At 41.9% G+C, this 14,853-nt stretch overlaps 1 protein-coding gene across 1 annotated transcript in view; it reads left to right on the top strand.

Moving 5' to 3' along the window:
- Nucleotides 1-11,770, top strand: part of LOC121917481 — a 77,120-nt gene extending 65,350 nt beyond the window's left edge. Inside the window, exons 27-31 of the mRNA XM_042443495.1 lie at nt 80-896; nt 4,112-4,253; nt 7,446-7,544; nt 9,118-9,252; nt 11,435-11,770. Coding sequence (XP_042299429.1) covers nt 80-896; nt 4,112-4,253; nt 7,446-7,544; nt 9,118-9,252; nt 11,435-11,644 — 1,403 coding nt within the window. The 3' untranslated portion in view covers nt 11,645-11,770. The remainder of the gene's footprint in view (nt 1-79; nt 897-4,111; nt 4,254-7,445; nt 7,545-9,117; nt 9,253-11,434) is intronic.
- The last annotated feature ends 3,083 nt before the right edge of the window (nt 11,771-14,853 follow it).

Genomic DNA, 14,853 nt, shown 5'->3' with positions numbered 1-14,853 from the left:
CTCATTCGCCACTCGGCTGCTGGACTCTCTCGGACTGGTGATCAACAAAGAAAAGTCTCATTTCACTCCGTCCAGACAGGTCAAATTCATCGGAGCCATCCTCGATTCCGAAAGATGCTCCGCCTTCCTTCCTGCAGACCGCTTCCAGGCACTGGTTACATCGCTGAGACCCTGCATCTCCCACAGAAGAGTGAGGGCCAGGGACGTCCAGATTGCCCTGGGTCACATGGCATCAACGACCTTCATGACGCCGTGGTCAAGACTCCGTCTACGCCCGCTCCAGGCTTGGTTTCTGTCGGTCTTCTCTCCGATGGAGGATCCCCCGTCCAAATGGTTGACGATACCGAGGCCGGTAGCCGCCTCCCTGAATTGGTGGCTGGACGAGCACAACGTGCGCGCGGGGATGCCCTTTCATCAACCGCAACCGCAGGTGACGCTGACAACCGATGCTTCCCTAGAGGGCTGGGGCGCCCATCTGCTCGACCTAGTTGTCAAGGACAAATGGTCAGACTCGGACAGTCTCCTCCACATCAATGCCCTCGAGATGCTCGCGGTCGAAAAGGCCCTGAGAGCTTTCGAATCCGCCGTGACGGGCAGGGTGGTGCTCTTGAGAACGGACAACACCACCGTGATGTATTACATCAACAAACAAGATGGCACCAAGTCAAGGACCCTCCTCGAGATTACCCTGCGCATCTGGGACTGGTGCATACAGAGACAGGTCCTCCTTCAAGCGATCCACCTTCCAGGGGAGGACAACGACTTGGCAGACCGCCTCAGCAGATCGCCCTCGGTATGCCACGAATGGAGGCTCCATCCGGAGACGGTCGGCGTCTTGTTCGACATGTGGGGAACCCCCCAGATCGACCTCTTCGCTACCGAATGGAACAGCCACTGTCCCCAGTTCTGCTCCAGGAGGCCAATGACTGGATCCCTCGGAGATGCATTCGCCTTCCTGTGGTCGGGGGAGCTCCTTTATGCCTTTCCCCCCTTCCCTCTCATCATCAGGGTGCTCTCCAAGATGATGCTAGACCAGACCGACGCGATCCTGATCACACCATGGTGGCCAAGACAGCCGTGGTTCGCATCCCTCCTGCATCTCTCCAGAAGGTGTTTCGTTCGCCTCGAGCCCCGCCCGGACCTGCTGTCGATCCAGGACGGTCGAATTCTCCACCCCGACATCGAGAGCCTGCCGCTGGTAGCCTGGAGGATCCGGCCCTGACTGCCCTACCGGAGTCGGTGAGGACGGTGATCCTGGCTGCGAGGAAACCTTCTACCCAGCGGTCATACGCCCTGAAATGGAGGAGATTTTGCCTCTTCCTTGACCAAAAGGGCTTCTCTCCTGCACAGGTGTCCACTCCAGTGGTGCTGGAGTTTTTGATGGCGCTTTTAGATGAGGGACTGTCCCTCACATCCATCAAGTGCTACCTGTCTGCCATCTGTGCCAAATATCAGTTCGGGGGGAGGGTTTCTTTTTTCAAAGACCCCTTGGTGAAGGGGTTCTTGAAGGGTTGTGCTAACCTGTACCCTCCTGTGTCGGTACCCACGCCGGCTTGGAGTTTGGAGTCGGTACTGTCCGCTCTCCAATCCAAGCCCTTTGAACCGATGGCCACAGCGGACTTGAGACTATTGACTTGGAAAACCGCTTTCCTTGTGGCCATCACCTCTGCCCGCCGTGCGGGCGAACTCTGTGCTTTACGGAGGGACCAACCATTCCTGAGGTTCCACAAGGACAAAGTGGTCCTCCGTATGGACATTATCTTCTTGCCGAAGGTTGTGTCTGCTTTCCACATGTGCCAGGACATTGTTTTGCCCACTCTCGCATCCAACCCGACGTCGGATGAGGAGCGACGCCTACACTCTCTTGATGTCAGGAGAGCACTGGCCTTCTACCTGGACAGAACTGCTGCCTCCAGTCGGTCCGAGAGACTTTTCCAATGCTACTCGGAACCGAAGAAGGGGTTGCCCGTGACTGCGCAGAGATTCTCCAAATGGGTGGCTGGTACCATCCACCTCTGCTATGAATTGTTGGGCAAGCCCCTCCCTTGCAGGGTTCGGTCCCACTCCACAAGGGCTATGGCAGCATCCTCTGCATTTTTGTCTGGGATCCCTTTGGAGGATGTCTGTAAGGCTGCTGTCTGGTCCCAACCTCTCACTTTTATTAAGCATTACAGGTTGGACACCAGGGCCATCCGAGACGCAGCTTTCGGGAGGGCTGTGTTGGTGTCAGGGTTGCACTGATTGCCCTACTGAAGTTTTTTGTGTTATACAGTTTACACTGTTATACTGTTGAATGTTCATTTGCACAAGTCCTATGGGATCGGTCTTGCATGACCTCTGTCCCCTTCTCAGGTTTAGCAAAGTTACTGCTAGTTCATCTGTGCATGAACAAAAGACTGACGCTTTATGGTTCAAGGTGTTTATTTGTAATAAATATACCTTTGGTTTACCATAGCTTTGGTCTCAGGACACTCCCTCCGCCGCATACCTTAGCTTGTCAGTCTAAACCCATTTGTATGATTCGCAGAGACCACGAAGAAGAAGGACAGGTTGCTTACCTGTAACAGTATTTCTTCGAGTGGTCATCTGCGAATACATACAAATCCCACCCGTCCGTCCCCTCAGTGTCCTGCTCTCATTGGCTCTCTTTCCATCGCCTGCTTGGCGGAAAAATTGCGGAACTGGGGAAAGAGCGGGAAGGCAGGGGCCTTATAATGGGTGGGCGGAGTTACCGCCAAAAAGTTTCAAGATGTTGCAGAGTAAACTCTGCCCAGTGATTCCAGTAGGTTCCAAGCAGCACTGCGCAGGCGCAGTGAAACCCATTTGTATGTATTCGCAGATGACCACTCGAAGAAATACTGTTACAGGTAAGCAACCTGTCCATTCATGTTCTCTGCTGCCTCAGAGGGTAGAACAAGGTCTAATAGTTTGAAGTTACAGGAGGGGTAAATTATTATTATTATTATTATTATTAACCTTTATTTATAAAACACTGTAAATTTACACAGCGCTGTACATACAATCTTTTTAATTGGACGGTTCCCTGCCCTCAGGCTTACAATCTAAAAAGACACAACACAGAAGGAGAAGGGAGTGGTGGTGGGGAAGGGGCCTGTCTAGTAAGATAATACATATAAAATACATAGCAATACAGGAAATGATTGAATAAAACAGACAACAAAAGAACATCAAATAGCAAGTGAGAATTATGCAATGCCTGGGAACGCTTCTCTGAACAGGATGGTCTTCAGCTCCGTTTTGAAGCTGGTTAAAGAAGTGATGGCTCTTGATGGAACATTAGAAGGAACTTCTTGACAGTGAGAGTGGCTTGGCAGTGGAACTAATGGCTTGACAACACAACCAATTGAATTAGAGAGGTGGTGGGGTCTCCTCTGTATATCTTCAAAAAAAAAGCCCAGCTTGGGCAGTCCCTTTCAACTCTATGATTCTACAAGCTGTTAATAGCTAAACTAGATGTGATTCAGTGTTAAGTAGTAGTTTCTTCCAACTAGAAGAGCCCATAGAAACAACAAATGTGGTCATGCATCAAACATAAGTCATTCATTTGTGAAGTAACTATTGTTATCAGTGACTAAAGGCCATCCTATGTGTGACATTATGTTTCACTCTTGTGTACCTTCTTTTTAAATAATTGCTGCAGAAAAGCCTAATGTAAAAAGAAAAGAGGGATTTAGGGTTTTATCCCTGCTGCCGTCCTGATCAAACACTGACACACCCATGCCCTACTGCTCCCTTTGTCACTGTTTTGTAGTATTGAATTTGGTGGGAGAAATTCAGGAACAAAAGGGTTAATCACAGACACACACCAAGCAAATCTGACTATTCATCTAGCTATTTACTATTTTTAGAAAAGTGAGCATACCAGAATTAAAGATGTAGATAATGGTCATGTTTAGTTTGACCCCAGGTTTTTGTCATTCTTGGCTGTCTAGTTTAGTAAGGCAAATTAATACTGAATACCAGGACCATCATAAAATTAAAGTATCCGAAAACCAAAGGGAATATGTATCATGTGGAGGGGGTGGGGTGTGTATGTGTGAAGAACCATACCTTCCAATTATAGCAGACATTTTTAAAATGATGTTTACAGAGCAAAGGAAGACTCAGAAGAGTACATTGCAGCCCTTAAAGCATCACATCAGAAGGAATTAGAGAAAATTCTTTGTCAACATGCTGTGGAACATTCTACTTACAAAGTAGCCGAGTTAAATAGTAAAATTTCAACACAAGAGGTAAGCAGACAAGTTATCATCTCAGTCCTCCAGACTGGCAAGTTTTCTTATTTTGCAATGTTTTTGTACTGTAAACATTCCTTATTAATTTAGCCTGGTATCAAGTATGACATATGAAGAAAGCAAGCTAAAAATGTAAAAGGAGTAGAGTTCAATGAGAGAGTATACATCAACTCCTAATGAGAGATTACGAGTTCAGTAATTAAATGGCTGCACCTTGTTCCCTCACTGAGTTGTCAGACATTTTTACTATTTCAGTGACTTCATTTTTCCACTCCATGCACCATCTTTATTCTCCTTTGCCCTCCTAAGCTATTATGGTTTACATGCTGTACTGAAGGACAATTTTATAATAGATAACATGTTGAGATTAACAAGCAGGGGTGTTTATCTTTTTTAAAAAAGAAAAACATTGAGGGGCTTGCTTTTCTATCTTTAAAGCAGTTTCCTTACCTTTTCCATAATGTATCTATTTCTGTGTTGAATTGTGACCATAAATATAAAGAGAGTCTGTTGCTCAGTCTCGGTGCCCATACTTTATGAATTTACCATAGTCACAACTGGAAATTCCTGGCATCTGCCGTTCATACAATGGCAGAAGGCAGAAAGAGGAAGGATGGCTGCCTAACCCTAAGGGGACTGCTGCACATCATCAGAATTATCAAAAACTGAGATATTGTCTGCCATTGGTAGTCATGTAGCAAAAGGATTCTGGGAGGTGTGGTCTAAAAATAGTAGCTTTTCCAAACTCTGGAATAATCCAAAAGAAACATGACATCTAAACAGAAAACTTTGTGTTCTTACAGCTGATCCTGCATGGTTACTCACATGTAAATTCCAGTGTTTTCCTGCAGTGTGAGGAGGCAATCCTTCATGCTGGGTTTCACTTCATGCTGGGTTTCTCCCTCATGCTTCACAGACAAGGCTTCAACCTGTCAATCAGCGTTACCACCTAAAGAGGTAGTATCATAGGTTTGTGCATTTGGGAACCATGACATTTGGTTCCCAAATGCTGGCTTCAGGTGACTTAAAGTTTTTTTCCCCAGTATACGGGAGGGAGAAGCTCCAGACTTTGGTCAGGCCAGTGGTGAATCAGTCATCGCCATACCTGATGGTAACAGCCAAACTGTTGAGTTGGATGGTGGCTTGTTTGAACTAATTTCTTTGGGTAAAATTCCAGCTAAAGGATCTCCAGTGATTCCTTCTGCCATCCCAGAATGAGATTGTGCAGAAGCAGCACCTGAGACTAAGTCTTCCCTCCATAGTGAAATGGTCTCTGCATTGGTGATTTTAAAAGATGTTGTCATGAGGGTGCCCATTCAGGATCTGAAGAGAATGATAGTTATGATCATTGCCACTTTCCTGGGTTGGTAGCACACTGCAGTAGGTAGATGTTGCAGGATCTGTGGCCACCCAGTTAGAGGATACAGTGTGAACTGGCTGGTGCTTTGGTCTGTTTGGCACTTCTCAGTCTGCAGTTGGAGGTTCAGAGCAAGCAAGTGTTGATCTGGATGGACAACATGACCACCAATGCCCACATAAACAGGCAAAGGGAATGCAATCCCAGTCCCTGTTGCAAGAGATAATGTCCTTATTGTTCTGCAGGGAGACTCACCCTTTTTCTATCAGAGAGGAATATCTAATGCGCCAACTGAATTGTCAGGCTGATTGCCTGAGCAGGAAGAGTCTAGACCAGGGAGAATGGACCCTGAACCTTTTACTTCTCAAGATAGTCACAAACTGCCTCTGTTTGTATCAAGATTTTGGATGGAGGGAGCATTGGCCAAGGGTGTTGTGCTGCGTCTTTCCTCCAGTAGTGATGTTGTTCAAGGTGTTACAAAAATTAAGAATGAGGAGAGCAGAGGTGATATTGCTACCACCCAGGTGGCCCTGTCAGCCTTGATTTTCTGAAAGAGCTACATGCAGGTTCAGGAGAGTTGGCCTGTTCCACTGTAGCTAGACCAGTATCAAAAAGGTCTGTTACATCCTGACCCAGACTGGTTACAATCTCAAGTCTCGTGGTGGGTACAACATTTCAGCATACAAAACACAATTTAAAAAGGGAAACACATAAAACCAACAGTTAAAATGCAATACTATAAAACCATTAAAATACAGTTATATAATACAGTCTTAAAATATAACAATTAAAAGTCCTGATTTAAAATTAACTGGGTAAGCCTGTCGGAAGAGTGTTTTAGTTCTGTTTTAAAAGCATTCAGCATTTTCGGCTGTCATATCTCTTCCAGCAGGTCATTCTACAGTCTGGGGGCAGCAGATTGTTTTGCCATTTTTGTGTCCAGAGCCCAAAACACCACAAGAGAAAGAATGGCACAGATTAGATGTGTACAGGGCTTTTAAGTTCTACTTAAAATTAAGGAGTTTCACAAATTGGACTATCTCTTTTCAAGAGATTAATGTCCAATGGGTATCTTCTTCCATCTTGTGTTGTTGGCTGAATTGACTTAGAGTCATAGTTCTTTATCAGTTCCAGAAGGGATTCAGGCACACTCCACTCATGGTGTTGCTACTTCTGCAGCCTTGAGTATGGCAGCTTTTTTGTTAGATATTTGTAAGGCAACCACTTGGGCTTCCCCATCATCTTTTGTCAGACACAACAAGATAGACATGTTTCCTTCCATGGATGCATCTTTTGGTAGGCATGTTTGCAACATGTTGTGTCATTGGGATTTGGAAATTGCCCACCCACATAGTAAGTTGACTGCTTGTTTAAGTCCCAGCATAAAGGATTGCCTCATCATGCTTCAGGAAAACAGAACATTTCTACTCACTGTGAAAGTTCCTTTTCTACAGTTGTGAGGTGGGAAGGATTGGTGGAGGTCTTGTTTGTTTTGGGCCACTGGCAGTATGTGTTTTGTTGTTTGGAGCTTTGTCACACAATCACTGGGGAAGTGGGGACTGGCCCTCCCTCTTGGAGTAGTAAGGTTGATTGACATGCCAAAGCCCTGCCTGTGAAGCACAAGGGAACCAGACCCTGCATGAAGGCTTTCCTCTCCACAACTGCAGAAAAGGACTACCTTCACAGTGAGTACCAATATTCTGATCTTAATGCAGCTCTAGTCAACAGAAGTTCAAGCTATAAAAACTAGACGTCCCACACTTTCCCATAGAATATTTTCTGTTTAAAATTTAAAATCATTTAATAATTGAGAATGTTTAATCTTACTATAGATTTTTATAAAACATCTTCAGCAGCAAGTTCATGAGTTCCGGAGAGATCAAGAAGCCCTTGTAATCTCACAAAAAAGAGAGGAAATTCTTCAAAAAGAGGTAAAAGAACATTTAAATAACTTTTTAATTTTAGATGGTATTTTAAAACTACAGCAATGTTATTTTGGACACACCTAGTTAATAAAAGTGTTTTATACAGTAGATCATGATTTATTGAATCACCCAAAACTGTGATGCATCTACTCTGCTTTCTTTTTGTTCTCTTTACATTGCATGCTCACTATGGTACTAACAATGTATAATAGTAAAAACTAGACTTTTCCATTGCATCTGAAAATAGGAACATTTGTGTCAATCATGCACTCCAAATTGCAGTACAAAATCAGGATTTGATTCTGGGTTTGTACTGCAATTGGACTCAGAAATTAAACCACAATTTTGGATTTGAAGAAATAATGGGAGGGGATTATTTTAAAGTAACCATAATAAGCTGAAGGTGGCAAGAGAAGGAAAACAGATTTCTGGTTTAATAACTTGAATTTTTTGTGCGTGTCTTGTAAAATGATTTTAGGGCCCTTGCCCTTGGGTTATGAATTTAGGATTATGAAGGATTTATGAAATTAATATTTGAACCTGAGCTTTGTAACATTATGCTCCAAGCAAAGACAGGATGAGGAGGCAAACCTAAGCACACTTGCTAGGGAGAAAGCCAGTTTGAAAACAGTGAGGTTCATGTATGAGTGAACATGCATAGAGTTTCCCAAAAAGAAAAAGAAGAAAAAGACAGATATTGTTTTGGGTTATGTTCAACCTCATGTATCTATTTATATACATCTGAAACTGTTTGGTATTTTCCATGTTTTAGCATGCTTTAAATGTTAAATCTCCTCAGCAACTCCTAAGCAAGTAAAGAGGTTGTTTCTTTTGTGCAATTATAAAATCATAGATGCTCCACATTTGTTTTCTTCTTTTAAAAATATACCCATATTTCCAAACTAACTATTTTGAGTTTTTACTAATCTATGAGAACGGGTTCTATGAGCCATTAGATAGCAAGGCCAGGGCTTTGGGAATGTGACATGCCCAGCTTTGTGGCTTTCTTCCCTTCTTCTTGTTTAGTCTCTCATCTCCCACATCTTTTTGTATTCTTTTAAAAGACAGTGATTTCTTGGCTGAAATATTACATGCATACTTTAGATTCTCTATCTACATATGTGATTCATGATACAGTTCCTAGGAATGTACTGTTTCAGGCGCAGGTGTGGGGTTGTGTGTTGGAATGCTTACTCAGTTCAAAAATTTCCTGCATGCAGAAAACTATCATTATGGGTATTACACCAAGCATATGGGCTTTTTTGCACATTGCAGAAAGAAGCATTCATTTCCTTCGGCAACACTCTTGGGGCTGTGCAACAACAGCTGGGGGCACTTGTGGGTATACCTTTGTTTCCTCAGCCCCCTGTCAGGACAGGCAATCAGCCAAGCACATTCCAAGCATCCAGGTAGGAAGGAAACGCCTCACACCAGATGCTCATGAGCAGTCTCTTGGTTCTCCTAGTACATAAAGATACTATTTTAACTTTTCTCTTTGATTGGGGAGAGTTGTAGTTCAATGAACAATTTTTAACTTGAGAGATATCTTCTCAGATAATGTCACAATTTCTCATTTTAGATGGCAAAACTGTTAGAAGAACTCGGAGAGGCTAGAGAAAGGCAGACCCCTGAGATGAAACACTTTGTGTGCCTGGAAAGAAAGATCAAACAATTGGAAACCCGATATGAACAAAGAGAGCAAGAACTTCAGCAGGTAAAGAAAATAACAAATTAATATCTGAAAAAGTCAATGTTACGAATTTTTACAAGCTTTGTGCAAGCTGGCTGCTATAGCAACCATCCTGTACTAGAAATAAACACCCTCTCTCCAGAATTAAAAGCTGTTATAAAGGTGTTATCAACATGCAGGTATAGTTGAATTAATTTATGCACTGAATGACAGCTCATGGTAAGTACTAAGATTGTAACAAAGTGAAGACTAGCATCAAAATTGAACCTTATATTTCCCTTTGCAGTGAGAGACAAGTGATCCTGTCAAGTGTAGTCTTGCTGTAGTTCCCATTTCCCTGGTTCTAGATCTGTTCCATCCCAGTTGCATACCAGATTGTAATACAGATTTCTGTTAATATTTAAAAACTAATTTTTCTTAGATCTTATAAATGCACAAATTTCCAAGTGGTTTCCCATTACCATATGTTGCTTAACACATTATTCAAAAGCTTGCAAACTTAAAAAACAATTTTCAAAGGCAAACTGCATTCTGATTGAAGCATTTCCATTGAAATGAAAATTGAAATACTAACTGAATAAATTCACCATACTTTCCTATTTGTAATATAGTGCATACATAGATTCATATTTCACTCCAAGGAAGTTTCCTCTAAAGGCAGGGGTCTGGTGCTAATAGTCTGGATTTTACAAGTAGAGAAGTATGATGGAAAAGGATAGTTTTATTTCCAAACAGAAGTTAGCCTAGATGACCTTCTAGTCCCTTGATTCTTTGATTGCATATTAATATTTCAAGAATTGAGTGGACAGTCTCCAGCACAAGACTCCTGAAGAGACTGTATTGATTACTAAAATTGGTCACATATAAGTCCCTTTTCAGACATGGTATAGAGAGGCAGTTCTCTTGCTCTTTCTCTCCACTTCCCTATTCTGAGATCATTTCTGAGGAGTGAGGTATAAATTCAATAGATAGATAGATAGATATTATTCCTGATCCTGCTTACTAGAGAGAAGAGCAGAAGGTAATGCCAAACATGAAGGTCTGACTATTCTGAGCTGTTGAACGAAGGAAAAAGCAGGTGCATTCCATTTGAGAGCACACCCTCATTTCTTCCCCCTAACTGAGATGAGATGACCTGCTTTTATGTGGTCTCAATCATCTCCCTCCTGTCTCCAGTAGTATGGGACAGCAACATGCGCCCTTCCAGCAGTTGCCAGACAATGGCAGGACATGAAACTGCATGGGCAGAATTACGCGCACATGTAGGATCTCCACGATTTAATCAGTATCTAAGCTGAGTTCACATTCAGAACTCAGGACAGTAACACTGAGGTTGTGTAGGATGTTTCTTCTATGCCTTTTCTTTGTTACTGAAGTAGTAGCCTATTGTCTGCCACCTTTAAAAAAAACCTTGCCAGTGTATCTCTTTTAACTGTTGTATAAATAGTTCACTCTTAGAACCTAGCAATGCATTCTTGGGATGGGTAGACAAGCAATTCACTGCTCTGACCATACCCACAAATTGTGAAAAGATTGCTAATAGAGCTTTCTCCTGCCCCCTTCTGCAACTGTTAATAAGCTGACCTCACAACTGAATTGTATCCACTCCCCCAACCCAGCCATGAAACCTAGGTGCCCTTGGGCAAATCACATGCTCTCAGCCTGAGGGGAAGGCAACGGTAAACTTCCTCTGAACAAATCTTGCCAAGAAAACCCCATGATAGATTTGCCTTAGGATTGCCATAATTCTCAGCACCACTTCATTTGTTTCAGCTGAGATGGCTCCCTGCACTTCCAGTATCCGTTGAGCATACTTGACCAGTAACTCCTATTCACACATGATAAGCTTTTTGATTGATTGATTGAAATTTTATTTATATACCGCCGTTCCTATGATCACGGCAGTTTACAAAGCTACACTGGGATTCACATTTTCTCCCTTATAAAGCATTTTCCTTACATGAAATGTGTAAACTAACAACTGGCCATAAACTAGTCCCGGTAAATCCATATTTAAGTATATGTCTGCTTATGGAACCTCCAACACCCTTCTCTCTGGCTCCAATAATTAAAAAAAAAAAACACCAAGCATGGAAAACATTCTTACAGGTGATTTAATAACAAAGTTGAAATTTTGAATTAGGAATTGGTTTTTAATCTTATATCAACAAACGTGTTTAGAAATCAATATAATCTTTTCCCATAGGTAATACAGGAAACACGGCATATTGCAGAAGTAGAACAAATCCAGGAAACTGAAAAATGGAGAAAGCTAGCATTGCTGAAAAATCAAGAGCTCGAGAAATTTCGCATTGAGCTGGATTCAATGTTGGATGTTCTACGGCAGCTCCAGAAACAAGGCGTCATCATTCCAGTTAGTTCTTCAAACATGCCAGAAAGTTACTGGAAGATCTGAACATAAGTTGATCAAGGAAAGTTAATAAGGATGAAAATAAATAAGCTTGAAAACAATCCCAGAAAGTAACTAGTTTCACTTTTTAGGAACTCTGTCCACGTTTCTGTTGTATAAATTAATCTCATCTGCTTGTATTATATATATATATATTAAATAATATTGAATAAAAGTTTGTATATCGATGCTGATTTTTTTCCCTTCAAGTCTAATTGTTAGAAAAATTCTGTGCATTTCATTGAATGGTCTTAAAAGATTTTGGTCTACCATAGTAAATTAATTGCCACATTTTTGTCCATACAAAGACTGCAAAGAAGCTGGGATGATGTGAAAAAGTATATTCAAACTGAAGTAGAGATGTTTTCAATTTCATGAGGGTCAGTCTTCTTCCTATCCACACTGGCTTCAGGATTCTGGAAGTTGTCAGCCATAAAAAGCATCCATGCTTTATCTCCCCCCCCCCCCCCCCCCCCCCAAAAAAACTCTGATAGGTATCCTTTTCTTTAGCTAGGCTTCAACTTCTTTTGTGTATGAGCACATCTTCAAGTCAGCTGTCAGCTTACAGCGACCCCATTTCACAGTTTCCTTAGGCAAAGCATAGTCAGAGGTAGTTTTGCTAGTTCCTTTGTCCAAAATTTAGCCTACAACATGTATTCCTTGGCACTTAGCTTCTGAGATCAGATAGGATCTGGTGTATTCAGGGTACTTAGTCCCAGGAGAGCCCTTTTCCAAGGTTTTTTCTTCAGTTAATAGTCCATAACTAACAGAAATGACATATGGACACATATAGTCCAACTATAGTTAAACCACACACACACACACCACCTATTACTCATGACATTACTTTAGGTTTATCAGTATACCAGAGTAGTGTGTGTGCCACCTACGTGAATGTTCAGTAAACCAAAATGTGGGTCCTAATCCCACAGAGAAATGACACTTGTGCCATTTGTATAGAAAACAATGCTCTATTACTTTAACAAGGCAGCAGCTGATTTCTATATGAAGTTGATGCAGTTTGTCAAAATGAAGGCAAATAGAGTTGCAGGCATGTTAAAGACAAATATTTAACCAGATGATTGTTCAACAGCTATAACATTCCTTGGAAGTGAGCTAAGGAAAGATTCCAAATGACATTGGATATAATACTTGTCTACCTTTATGGAAGGTGGTTAAAATAGGACAAGTATGCTCCAGTGGAAAGATTTTGTTCTAGATAAGTGATGTTGTCAATTGTAAAAATACTGGGTGCATTTATCAACACTGTGACAATCTGAGCCTACACAGAATAAGGAACCCGTACAAGGATCTGTCTTGACTCCAGAAATCTTTGAATTAATGGAAAGCCAGCACCTGTACAAGTGAGTTTTACTGATGATAATATAAAAATCAACAAATGACAACACATTACATAATACTTAGAATAACTATATCTCACTTTGCCTCACATCTTCCAATCCAGGCTCTCAGACGATATATTTTAAAATTCAGGAGCATGTTCATAGAACTATAGAATAATAGAGATGGAAGAGACCGCAAGGGCCATCCAGTCCAACCCCCTGCCATGCAGGAAATCCAAATCAAAGCATCCCCGACAGATGGCCATCCAGCCTCTGTTTAAAGACCTCCAAGGAGGGAGATTCCACTACATTCCGAGGGAGTGTGTTCCACTGTCGAACAGATCTTACTGTCAGGAAGTTCTTCCTAATGTTGAGGTGAAATCTCTTTTCCTTCAGCTTGCATCCATTGCTCCAGGTCCTGTTCTCTGGAACAGCAGAAAACAAGCTTGCTCCCTCCTCAATATGACATCCCTTCAAGTATTTAAACAGGGCTATCATATCACCTCTTAACCTTCTCTTCTCCAGGCTAAACATCCCCAGCTCCCTAAGTCGTTCCTCGTAGGACATGGCTTCCAGACCCTTCACCATTTTAATTGCTCTTCTTTGGACACGCTCCAGTTTCTCAACATCCTTTTTAAATTGTGGTCTCCAGAACTGGACACAATATTCCAGGTGGGGCCTGACCAAAGTAGAATACAGTGGCACTACTACTTTTCTTGATCTAGACACTATACTTTTATTGATGCAGCCTAAAATTGCATTGGCCTTTTTAGCTGCCACATCACACTGTTGACTCATGTTCAACTTGTGGTCTACTTGGACTCCCAGATCCCTTTCACATGTAGTTCATTCAGCCAGGTGTCGCCCAACATATCTGTGCATTTCATTTTTCTGCCGTAAGTGCAATACTTTACATTTTTCCATGTTGAATTTCATTTTGTTAGCTTTGGCCCAGCTTTCTAGTCTGTTCAGGTCATTTTGAATCTTGATCCTGTCCTCTGGAGTATTAGCTACTCCTCCTAATTTGGTGTCATCTGCAAATTTGATAAGTATGCCCCCAATTTTGTCCTCCAAGTCATTGATAAAGATGTTGAATAGTACTGGGCCCAGGACAGAGCCCTATGGGACCCCACTGGTCACTTCTCTCCACAGTGAAAAGGTACCATTGTTGAACACCCTTTGGCTTCCGTCAGTCAACCAATTACAAATCCATGTAACAGTTGCCTTATCTAGCCTCTCTCATTTCATATATAAAAGCCAGTATTAATCACATTCTGAAAAACAGCTCCAAATATTCTTTATGAAGCCCATAACCACATCCAAAATTGAACACACAAGTGCCTTATATGATCAAGGGCACTGCATGCATAGTTCCACTTTCACAACCTTGAACTGAATATAGAAAAATGCACATTTTAAAAAATGTCTCACTGCAGCAACTGCCATAGTAATTCAAAGTCCAAGTAGTTGTTTTCTGAACACTTAAGTACAAAGCAATTGTAAAAATCTCACTCTTGTGCTAAGCTTTTTTATTATTTATTTTTAATCAACAATTTGCCTAGCACATATTGAGCCAAACAAAAATGTCAGGGGAATAATTTTTACTTAGAAGATAGTTTTAAAAAACAAAACACATGCAACACACTGAAACCTATCAGCACATCACTTCATTGCTCCATTTACCTGTTCAGTAGAAGAAAGATAGCAACTAAAACAAGTTCACATATGAGAACAGTGAGTGGGTCTGAATGTTAGAATGAACACCATCTATGATTTGGCACTTCAAAAAACAATGGCCAACTTTTTTTCCAGACAAATTTGCACCACGTCTTGAGGACAAAATCCAAAGAAAGATTTGGAAAGCCAAACATT

This window comes from Sceloporus undulatus, unplaced genomic scaffold (genome assembly GCF_019175285.1).
Source record: "Sceloporus undulatus isolate JIND9_A2432 ecotype Alabama unplaced genomic scaffold, SceUnd_v1.1 scaffold_19, whole genome shotgun sequence".
Lineage (NCBI taxonomy): Eukaryota > Metazoa > Chordata > Lepidosauria > Squamata > Phrynosomatidae > Sceloporus > Sceloporus undulatus.
The sequence above is the reverse complement of the archived record's forward strand: the minus strand, read 5'-3'. Positions and strand labels throughout refer to the sequence as shown.